The sequence below is a fragment of the Typopeltis vanoorti genome, chromosome 9, assembly GCF_054136105.1.
Source record: "Typopeltis vanoorti isolate ZY-2024b chromosome 9, IOZ_Tvanoo_1.0, whole genome shotgun sequence".
Taxonomy (NCBI): domain Eukaryota; kingdom Metazoa; phylum Arthropoda; class Arachnida; order Uropygi; family Thelyphonidae; genus Typopeltis; species Typopeltis vanoorti.
In genome coordinates, this window is record NC_143557.1 from 59,554,612 (window position 1) to 59,567,371 (window position 12,760).

Genomic DNA, 12,760 nt, shown 5'->3' on the forward strand with positions numbered 1-12,760 from the left:
AGTTGTGAAGTCATCAATTAGATTATGGCAAATGATGCAGAGGGCTTTAATGTACTTCATTTTTAGAAATTATGGACTTTACAACAATGTTATAAATGGACTTTATACGGAAAATTATGGACTTTATAACATTGTTTATAACAAACTTGTAAAGTCCATAATTTCTAAAATGAATGCTAATCACTGTGCAACACTAAAAGAAAGGGTTTAATGTACAGAAATACAGAGGTTATGATTCTATTGTATAAGACCCTTTCAGGCCTCATATGAGTTAATCTGCACAGATTTGGTCTCCTGGTTTTTGTGGTGATAAGGCAATTAGAAAGGATCCAAAGACTGACTAAGGTGGTAACTAGTCTTTGAGATATGAAGACAGATTGAGGAAATACAATTTGCAAAGGCTTGTGAATGGGAGGAAGATAGGAGATATGATTGAGATATTTAAGTTGGGAAAGGTGAAAAAAATTTAAGATTCAAAGAAAGACTCTTATTATTTTTAAATAAAATTTAAAAATAATAAGAGTTTTTAAAAATTAAAAAATAATTTTTTCATTCTATTGGTATCTCCCTAATAGAATGGAAAAAAGCAATTGTGATTCCTATCTTTAAAAAAGGTAATAGAGATGACCCTAAAAACTATAGCGGTATCAGTATACTAAAATGCTGTAAAAAAATATATAGCAGAATCTTAAATAGTAAACTAATGAAATATTCCAAAAACTTGATTTTAGAAGTACAGAATGGATTTAGAAAAGGACAATCATGTATAGACCCAGCTTTTTGCCTAAAATTAATAATACAGAAAAGAAGAGAATACAATTCAGAAACACATATTGCATTTATTGACTTAAATTAAGGGGATATTAAATCCCGCATAGTTTTAAAACCGAATAAGAAACTCAAAGATCAGAATCAGAGAGTTTCTTGCCGAATATAGTAAACTATAAAGTATCGGTGACACTAGCGTTAGCCAATGCAAGTGATCCTAGTACGTAGTACAATACCGGGCAGCTCGTTGCAAAGGTGGTAAAGTTCTGATCGCTTCTATTCTTAGGTATTTTCCATAATGTAAAAACACATTTCCTAGGAAATGTATGCTGTTATTACATTATGGAGGGAGGTCACTACCCAGACCGATTTCAGCCTTTTTTGAGGCTTCATCAGTGAGTAGCTAGACCTAAAGATCTTTGAGTTTCTTATTCGGTTTTAAAACTATGCGGGATTTAATATCCCCTTAATTTAAGTAATGTTTTCATTGCCGAAATGAAGCTTATTAGCTCTTTATTCTTAAGCATTTATTGACTTTGAAAAAGCATTTGACAAAGTTAAAAGAAGCATTTTATTTAATATATTAAAAGAAAGACAAATACCAAATATTATTCTAAAAGCTATCATAAGTATATATGAAAATAATCAAATACAAATAAGATTAAATCATGAGCTATCATATACGAGAGAGATAAACCAAGGGGTCCGACTGGGATGTCCCCTCTCAGCAAGTCTTTTTAATATTTACTTAAACGAAATATCAGATTATGAGAAGACCTTAGCCAAAGAGATCAAGGGTAATCCCAAAGAGTTCTTCCGCTATGTGGCAAGTAAGAGAAAGAATGGCTTCGGAAGGATAACCTTAGTGGGTGCTGATGGTATTGAGGTGACAAAATCAGATGTAATAGTCGAGTTACTGAGTGATCACTTTTCAAAAGTCTATCACCGAAGTGAGGATATCTCTATACCTATAGCAATACCTAATGTGAGAATTGAAGCCAAAGAATCAGAGGTATTAAATATATATTGCAAAACTTAAATGCAAACACTGCGGTAGACTTAGATGGAATATCAGCTCGGGTGTTGCGTGAATGTGCAAATGAATTGTCAACCCCTCTCACCTGGATATTTAACTTAAGTTTGAACTCTGGTATGGTCCCTAGGGAGTGGAAGTTAGGCAAAGTGGTTCCTTTGCATAAGGGTGGCTCTAAAACTGCGGTATTGAATTACAGACCAATCACCATCTCAGGAGTAGTGGTAAAAGTATTGGAAAAGTTGGTTAAAGACAAAATTCAAGAATGGGTGGATCAGGATATGATACTCTATAGAGGCCAACATGGTTTTGTTAAAGGTAGATCCTGCCTTAGCAATCTATTAACTATTCATAATAGAATAACATCAGAGTTGGACAAAGGAACTGGCTACACAGTGGTACTTCTGGATTTTGCTAAGGCTTTTGACAGGATACCCCATAGAACACTGTTACGGAAATTGGAGCAGATGGGAATGGATATTAAATTGGTAATATGGATAGGAGAATGGCTCAGGGAGAGATACCATAAGGTGGTGTATGGAGGAGCCGAGTCCAGAATGAGGCAGGTGACTAGTGGTGTGCCTCAGGGCTCTGTGCTTGGGCCAATGTTGTTTAATTTGTATATAAATGATATAGGAAACGGCTTAAAGGGAGATATTCAGTTGTTTGCTGATGATGCAAAGTTGTGTAGTGCAATAAAAAATCAAGCTGATGTTGAAAGTTTGCAGGAGGATTTAAATAAGCTGGTAAAATGGGCAAAAGAAAATGGATGTCAGTTCAATGTGGAAAAGTGTAAAGTCATGCATTTTGGGATTAAAAGATTACCAGCTGTGTACTACATCGATGGAAAGGTACTCCAAGAGATTGATGAGGCTAGGGACTTAGGGGTATTGGTAGATAGGGAGATGAAGTTCAGAGGACACATTGCTAAGGTGTCCAAGATTGCACATAGGATTACTTGGTTGTTGAGGAACACACTGACATCCAGAGATAAAGAGGTTATTATTCCCCTTTATAAAGCATTGATACTTCCATTTGGATTACTGTGCTCAGGTCTGGTCACCTGGATTCCTTGGAGATGAGGAAGCTGTGGAGAGGGTTCAGAGAAGAGTGACCAAGTTGGTGAGTGATATAAAAAATGCTCCCTACATTGATAGATTGAGAGCTTGTGGATTGCAGAGATTGGTTGATAGGCGAAGAAGAGGGGATATGATAGAAACATTCAAATTACTAAAAGGTTTTTATAGGATTGATGCAGGGGAAATGTTTCAGCTGTGTGATAGTGATGGAAGAACAAGAGGTCATCTCTGGAAATTAAAGAAGAGTGTGGTTAACAAAGGTGTCAGAACAAGGTTTTTTGCCTGGAGGGTGGCGAATGAGTGGAATTCATTGCCTGACTTAGTTGTGAGCTCTTCGTCTGTAAATGAATTCAAGAAGAGATATGACAGATATTGTTTTGCTAGTTTGGGTCTCCCGCGAAGAGTCTACTGACTCCATGGAGATACCCGTAATAATAATAATATATATATGTTATCAGCAAAGTGTGAAAAGCAGGCATTCTATAGAATGCCTAAGTGTTTTTTGGTGAAATATGTCCACAGTAAGTCCTTGAGACATAAAGTGAATTGTGATCTGGCATAGAGTTGGTTTAAAATTCCTTCAGCAGCTCCAAGTCGGTAAAAACCATCGTCTGTCACACTCGTAACAATCGCCAGCACCTAATCAAACTATCCTAACCTCCCCATGGCAGCAAAATTTACAACTTCAAAACCTAATCTAATATCAGTTCCAAGTCGGTAAAAACCATAGTCTTTCACACTCATAACAACTGCCAGCACCTAACCTAACCTAATCTTCCCATGGTGGCAAAATTTAAAACTTCAAAATGAAAATATATCCGAAATAGTATTTGTCATTCTATATAATGCCTAGGTATTCTATACTATGCCTATTTTACAAACTAATATTTTAGTATGTAAAATAGGCATAAAAAAAAACAACAACAGACATTTCATACTTTGCCAAAAAAAAGCTTAGGCATTCTACAGAATGTCTGCTTTTCACACTTTGCCTGTAACACACACACATATATATATATATATATATATATATATATATACAGAAAACCTACCAACACTAGCAGATACCTCCATATATCATCTCTCACCACCACCTTCTGAACAAAGTTGAAATAAATAAAACACTAAGAGGAGAACCTATAACATTCCAAGTAGCATACACAAGAGAAAAAAAGAACTTCATTACCTTATTCATATTCTTCTTCTTAATAAATATAAATGCAAGATGATCAACAAATAAACAAAAAATGTCACTCTTTCTAACATCCATTATGTAACAGACAAAACTGATCGGATACTTTGATGTTTCTTCTCCTTTGTTTTCGACAATTAAGAAATGGACTGTCGAGTTTAAACGCAGCTGTACCAGCTTTGAAAATTATCCACATGAAGGATGTCCAAAAAGTGTAACAACACCAGAAATCATTGAACAAGTGTATGATATGGTATTGGATGACTGGCAAGTCAAAGTGCGTGAAATTGCTGAGACTATAGGCATTTCAAAAGAACGTGTAGAATATATTTTGCACGAAGAATTGCAAATGAAAAAGCTTTGAACAAGATGGGTGCTGCACTTGCTCACAGCAGATCAAAAACACACTCGCATGAAAATCTCTGAACAATGCTTGGAGCATTTTAACAAGAATAAAACTGATTTTGTGTGTCAATTTATTATTATGGATGAGACTTGAATTCACCATTACAACCCAGAATCCAAAAAGCAGTCAAAACAGTGGACAGAAGCTGGTTGTTCAGTGCCAAAGAAGACAAAGTCGGTTCCATCAGCAGGAAAGGTCATGGCATTGGTATTTTGGGATGCTAAAGGCATTTTGTTTATTGATTATCTTGAAAAGGGTAAAACAATAACTGTGGAATATTATTCCAATCTTTTATCCAGACTAGATGAAAAAATTAGTGAGAAAAGACCCGATTTGCAGAAAAAAAATCATCTTCCATCAGGACAATGCACCTGCCCACAAAATGTTTTGGCAATGGGAAAATTAAGGGATATGCACTATGAATTGTTAGAACATCCACCCTATTCCCCAGATTTGGCTCTCTCTAACTTCTTTCTCTTCAGAAAACTAAAACTCTTCCTTGTTGGTCAGCATTTTTCTTCAAATCAAGAGGTGATTGCAGCTGTAGAGGGGTATTTTGCAGATCTTACTGAGAACCACTACAGGGATGGGATAATGGTGCTGGAGTATTGCTGGAATAAATGTATTAGTCTTAAGGGAGATTATGTTGAAAAATAAAAATAATTTTGAAATTATAAATTCGTTTTTTCATTGTTAGGCCAAGAACTTTTCAGACCACCCTTTTATACTCCAAAATCTCCTCATCCCCTTAAGAAATCAGGTGTCTTCATATGCATTGTTCATAAGGCATATGCTATGTAGGGTGAATAGATGTTACACACACATGTGAGAAGGGATAGGACAAGGGTACATGGGTACATTCCTGTTCTACCCCAGAACATTTTAATAAATATGTATATGTATTTATTACATTCAGTTTAGCATCTCATACAACCAATGAAGAGCATCCTATACTTTGCAGAAAACAGAAATGTCATGTACATTAACCATACCTGTTTTGTCAGAAAATGCAAAGAAAGGCAGAGAGCAATAAATACCAAGTCTAGTCATCATTCATTAAACTCTCATGTATACATACCTTGGATATGATACACATTTCACAGTGGAATGTCATAATACTAGCAATACATATGCCATCATGTGTTCACTGTTTACTTTAAAATGTTCATGCCGGGAACTAGACAAACTGCATAATGCTGTACTTGTCCACGAAGCAAAATGTGACAAATCATTACTTGTGCTTGTGAATATAATTCTCTTTGATAAATGAAATAAAAAAAAGTATATGATTATTTTCAAAATAATAATGATTGTGGTGTGCGTGTGTAGATGGGTGAGTTGTTTTATGCAATGTTCAGTTATATTTTCAGTGACTGTAGGGTAACAAAAACAAAAGGGTAACAATTCAGTTTAACTTTTGCATTCAGCACATAATTAGAATCACTGCAAGTTTACTGAATTGATTAGAACACACATGCAAATTGTTCTTTCTGTAGAGTTTGCATCCTGCTTCCCCTTTATCAATGCAGTATTTCTTTAAATAATAATAATAATAGTAATAAAAAAAAAAAACTTCAGCTGTCGAAAATATAAGTTGTCACAGTAATCCATAATTAATTATGTGCAGTGAAACTGATATTCCAAGAGTTAAGTGTGTGTATGTGCGGAGGATTACACACACACTACAATTGTTCCTTTGTTTTATTTTTCTGTTTTTGTGGATAATGTAGGATGATATAACCATAAATTCAAAATATCCTAGACATGAATATATACAGATAGATGATCAAGCAAAAAATCCAATTTGTTTTATGTAATGCAAAATATGCTTAAAGGTCAAAGCTAGATAATTGGGAAGAGAACTTCTACATAGTCTTTTAAGGAATATAGAGAACTGACTGGGGATTCTGACGTAATGTCCAATCCTCACTTTCTTATGATGCAACCAGTTAATAGGTATCTACCTGGATAATGAATGAACAAGGACAGGCTGGCAATTTGGGGTTTATCCCAACAAAATGTATTTTGTACTGGCTTAAACCAAAAGACAATGATGGTACAACAAAAAGAAAAGTCATGCTTGCTGGGGAATTGTCCAATTAAACAAGGTTCTTATTGTTGTTTTTTTAGGGAACCAGGGCGAACAGTGAAAAGTCAGCCACTAGAACAAACTCAAACTTGACATCAACAGAATTCAAGATAGGCACCCTAAAACATAATAACCACTAACAGTAAAGGAATGGAATGGCAGAAGAATTAGAAAAGTACCAAATTAAAGTAATTGGTGCTACCGAAACAAAGAAGAAAAAAAAAAACAGGTGGAATTATTTTAAATAATAACTACAAAATGTTACATTCAGGCAAATAATAATCAGGGAATGGAAGGGATAGTTATCTGCAACACCAAATATGAAGTAATCTTCTAGAATGGCAGGCAATATCAAGTAGAGTAATGTGGGCAAAATCAAAATGGAAGAAATTGAGAAATGAGACATATTTGTGCCAATGATCAAAGGTAGCTGATATAAAGATAAAAAGGAAAAGCTGGTCTCTGTTGGAGATCTGAAAATAGGAGTAGGAAATAAATACCAGACAATATAGAAATGTGTTGGAAAAATTTGGAGAAAAGAACAAAGCTAATAATAATTGCAGGTACCTAATCGATTTCTGTTCAGGACATGGGTTGGCCCATCACTAACACCATGTTCTAAAATACAGATGTGAACAGATTTATATGGAGAGAAGATATAAGGAATAAGAAAAATCTCATTGACTTTTTCTTATTCTTTGTATCTTCTCTATTTACATGGAGATAATATATAAGAAACAATTAAAGTCTTATTGGCTATGCTGGGAATAACAATATATTTATGTTGGTTCAGCATACAAGAGTATATACAAGGGATCTGAAACTGGAAGTGAACACCATTTTGTTTTGAGCAGAATAAAACTGAACAGCATACTCTTGAAATAAAAATATGCAAGAAAATTTAAAAAAAAAAAAATCAAAGTTGAGCAGCTTTCAGAGATGAGCCATAGACTTACGTAAACAAACATTATTGGAGGAAACTTGAGGAGTTTGAAAACAATAATCAAATCTTGGGACTAAGTGGCAGATGAAGGAAACATTGACAGTTTTAGTAAGAAACATGCAGTGAAGTTCTCTGCAAGGATAGAAAAAAATCAGAACTTTATGGTGAACAAGAAGTTAAAGAGGAAGTGATGGAAAAGAAAGTTATTAAAAGTTCATAACAAGTAAGTCTACATATGCTCTGAGAGAATACAGAAAAAATCATAAGAATAGCCAAGTAATGTGTTAAAGTAGCTAAACATAGGAAAGTTGGTAAGAATATAGAAGATAAGAGAATAAGGTGGCAAAATGTTCTGGATGCTGTTAAAAAAAAAAGCATCAGAAATTAAGTAAAGGGTGCAGTAAAAGAAATTAGGGATGATAAAGGTGACATGAATACTGAAGATAAAGATATCCTGGATAGTATAGCATAATTATTTTTGAAATACTTTTAAATGAAACAAGAAGTGGCAGAACAGTGGAAGAAAATATTCAAGAGGAATACAATCAGGAGCACATATCAATGCTTGAAGTACAAAAGCCATCAAAAATCTGCAATGTGAGAAGACAGGAGGATATTTGATCAGAAATGCTGACGTACGTAGGTATAAAAGTTTTACAGCAGCTGCACTGCATAATCCAGAAGACATTGCCAGAAGATCAAATTCCAGATGATTGGAATAGAGCTCTCAATAGTACCATCTGCAAAAAAGGGAAATAAAACAATATGTGAATTACAGATTCCTACTGAGTATTTCAGGTAAGATTTGTGCAAACATACTAGAGAAGAGGCTAAGAAAAATTGTTGAAGAGAAACTCGGAGAAAACAAGTTGAGTTCAGTCCAAACAGTGTTTGTAAAGATCAAATTTTCACTTGAAAACAAGTTGAAAAATCAGGGAAATATACGTAGATCTGAAAAAGGCACATGTCAAGAGAAAAACTGTTCAAAACTACAATTATATGGTGTAAATGGGACAGTATATTGAGCAATACAGTTTATATTTGAGTTGTATATTTAAGTCAGTAGTTAGAATTGAAGGTGGTACAGGAAGATGGTCTGATGTGAAATCAGGTATAAGACAAAGGTGCACATTATCCCCACTGTTATTCATCATCTATACCAGGGGTCGCCAAACTTCTTTGACCGTCGACCCCTTCAAGAGTTTCTTGATTTTTTATCGACCCCCTCTATTTTACTATTATGTAATTATAATAGGGTAAGCAAAAAAGATGCTTATGTGAGTTTTTAGATTGTTTATTTTATAGTTACAGTGTTTATTGTATGCATAATATAGTATATATTATTATATTGGCTTAACCTCAAAGGGATACTTTGTGTTTTTGACGTTCTTCTTAACATTACTTATTTCATAGGAGGGATAAATAATATATAAAATATAAAATTTAATTTTGATAACAAAATAACAATAATACAATCTTCCTTATATATATGAAAATAAGACTTTTATTAACTTAGTATACAATTTACTAAAGTTCTCAATGTGAAGGGTATGCTTCGTGACTCTTGACAAGATTAACAATGTTGGGTTCAAAATTAGTAAGTTTCAGCCTTTAATCCCCCCAGAATTCTATATCTTGCTTATTTCTTTGTTTTGTTAAAATGGAACTAACATGGCTGAAACCAGTTTCAACCATGTACGAGCTTGGAAATGCAAGCATTAAGGAGAGTACCACTTCAGAAAGTTTTGGATTTTTTTTCTACAACATTTATATTTGTCCAAAAGTAACTTAATGTCCTATTTTTAAAAAGCATCTTAGCTTCAAGATCAACTGACAATTCAATAAGTTCATCTTGTAAGTTACATTTGATATTTTCAATATCTGCAGAAAATGGCATGATAACCCAATCTGGAATGTGAATGTTTTCAAAATCTGCAAAGTGCAATTTAAAATCATCACTCAAATTTTGAAGATGTTTTGTGTATATTTCTAAGTCTTCATCTTTTACTTCCAATTGCTGTAGATTCGAAAAGTACTAAAAATCTTTTCATAACAATGATGATTTAAACAAGGCTAATTTAGCTCGGAAGCCTAAAAGAATCGTCCGAGCTTGAATAATCGAGCTTGATATCTTTACCTTGTAGACGGGTCTGTACGTCATTAAATTTTGAAAATAACCGAATTAAATATTACCCGAACAATGATGTCTTATATTTTTCTATCGACCCCCCCCCCCCCCAATCGACCTCTGAGCCCTAATCGACCCCTAACAATGTTATATTGAACCCCTGGGGGTCGATATCGATCACTTTGGCGACCACTGATCTATACAAATCATTATGAAGGAAAGTGACATTAAACCTGATATCAAAATTAAGCTCAGGTCTTTACTTTATGCAGATGATGTTATTCTCCTAATTAATTCCATTAAAAGTTTGTGGAATTCCATAACTAAATTGAGTAACTACTGTATTGCATTCTGAATGCAGAAACTATAGAACAAGTAAAACATTTTAGCTGTTCAGGAACAATTTTTAGTGAAAATGGCAAATTATATATGGAAATAGATAGAATGAACAAAGCTGCTATTAAGTGGTGGTGGTGGGAGAGGAGGATCAACTGAATAAATTTATATGCAATAAGAGAGAAATTAGTCAAACACTAAACTAACAGTATATAAGACAGATACTTGTGCAATGAAAGGTTTCTTTAAATTAAGATGAAAAACACAAGGAATAAGTAATACTATTTAAGACCATATATTTCAGCCTGAATATGAGAGGCCATCATCAGTGGCAACAATAGTTAAGTACAAAAGCAGAATGTGAATAATGAATTGATTTGAAAAATCAATCCATTGGAGGAATGTGTAAGCAGAGCTAATATCAGGTGGTATGGGAGAGGAAAGATTATCACAGCAAGAGTTAATGCTAAGATGAAAGGAGAAAGACCCAGGAAGATCAAGAACTAGGTGGATTGATGCAGTCAGAAGTATCTTAAAAGAATGAAATATAAGATTTGAAATATAAAAAAATACAGATATATAAAATAATGCATAAAAGGCATTACTGGATGTATTTATTTATTTATACATCTATAAGAGCATTGAGAGAACAATGAACAGTTTCAATCATATAATAATTTATCTAAAAATTATAACTGTGTAATATTTTGCTGTTGTTATGTGGGATTTCCCCAATTTTCCTCATCCGTCCCTTAGGACTGGCTGAGCCCTCCCGATGACGGATTTTAAGTAAGTATTTTTTGATTATAGATCCGTGTGTGTCTGTTCACAGTCCGATTTGCCTGTTCTGAGGGTCGAAAAACCAGAGACTCTGGGTGGAAAAACACTCTACCTCTGTATGAGACAGGCTAACTCATCTTTAGTTGAAAGGGACCAGATAAAGGTTCCTCACATCATGGACAAGAATCAAATCCAGGTCTTTCCAACCAAAGGGCTTTGTCTAGACCATAGGTTCACAAACTTTTTCGGGCCACCGCCCACTTTGCAAGACATAAATTTTGTAACGCCCCCCACCATTATATAAATTATATAAAATTGGGTTTATTTTTGTACAAATCAATTAGAAAAGTGGTTTTATATATTTTATATATATTTTGAAATGAAATATAACGAATATATTTGCTACTGTAAACATAACCTATTATATACACATATATACATGCTCTATTTTCTCATTGACATAGAAAATTGACATCTATTTCTATCTGACATGGTAAATTTTCAAATGATTAAATAATTCAAATAGAAAATTGATAAAAAAAATTGATCGTGTAAGATGGGCATAAGATGAATTAAAATGCAATATTTAAATTTTAAATGATTATCTAATCGCAAAATCACAAAAATAATTAATTTTTAAATATATATTATTAATTTTTCTTCTATAAAGAGCCACCGACCCCTAGACTGCCTGAACGTCCCCAAATGCTTCTGATCTCACTATAGCCCCCCCTCCAGAAGGCTTTAGCGCCCACTGGGGGGCGGTACCGCCCACTTTGGGAACCTATGGTCTAGACTGATTGAGCTATGGAGGCTCTGGGAAATATTTTACTTTGATTATATAAACAATAAGGCAAGATATCAAGTACTAGCTCCACTTACCACACAAATATATCTGTAAAGCAATCCAAGATGTATACATTCTTTGTGTCAAGAAGAGAATGCATTAAACGATTCTGTCGCATTTCAACTAAATGAAAGTAAATATGTTTCTCGTTATAATCAATATAATATTTATTATTAAAATCAACATATTAAATATATTATATTATTGTAATCAATGGAATATTATTATTCCTGCTGCTATTCTTTCTTTTTATTGTTAATAGTTTGGACTTCTAATTATATAAATGATTTTTTCAGTTTTCCCTTTAGATGTTCATAGCATATCATGGTAAACTTGTTTTTTTCTCTTTAGATTTATTTCCCAAATGCAGGAGTCCCAGAGCTTTGTTTTTTGTCTACTGCCTTTTATATATAAATGACATGTCACTGAAATTAAATTTCATTTAATGGAAAAGGTAAATTGGCAGGAGGAACACAAAATCAACATATAACTCATTAGCCTTATAACTGTAATTGCTTTGGCAATAATTCTAAACTGATCCTAAACCATATCTAGTATTCTGCTGATGACCGTATACTCCCTTTCTTCTTATTCATTTGACAAACCTGAGGTGCTTAAATATGTGAAGTTTTAAGATCTTTACTGGTCTGAACTAACAGTAATTGCCATTCCATTTGTCATTCACAGATAACCTAGCCATCCATATAATGCTACTAAGGTAAGTATTCAATTTCTGTCCTATAAAAAAGATTTCTGTTCACCTTTTTTTTCCTTCAAATAATATCTAACGTTTCAGTTCTGCTAGAGACAAATCTCTGAACTGCCTTTAAACTTTCCTGTCACAAAAAGACTTTCCTAATTCTTTACTGTTTGAGTCACCATAAAATAAAACTATACGACTACTAACTATTCTAGTAGTAAGACTTATACGTTGGTTAGACATAACTAGTAATTAATTTACGGAATTAACAACACATATAAAGTATATTAATTAAAGATAACTTTAATGAATCACTTCTATATTTCGGCAATGTCACACTGCCATCTTCAGGAACATAAAGATATGGTATGTGCACTAAGGAACTAACAAAGCAAATGAGGAAGAAAGTAAGAAACTAATTTTGTTCCTAAAAGTCCTAATGGTGCCCTCTTGCGGGCT

General features: G+C 33.6%; 1 protein-coding gene across 2 annotated transcripts in view; it reads right to left on the bottom strand.

The window, feature by feature from the left end:
- fliI (FLII actin remodeling protein) overlaps positions 1–12,760 on the bottom strand; it is a 437,463-nt gene that overhangs the window by 182,779 nt on the left and 241,924 nt on the right. For both annotated transcript variants that reach the window (XM_090398141.1, XM_090398140.1), the window contains exon 20: positions 11,637–11,724. In XM_090398141.1, coding sequence (XP_090254267.1) covers positions 11,637–11,724 — 88 coding nt within the window. The remainder of the gene's footprint in view (positions 1–11,636; positions 11,725–12,760) is intronic.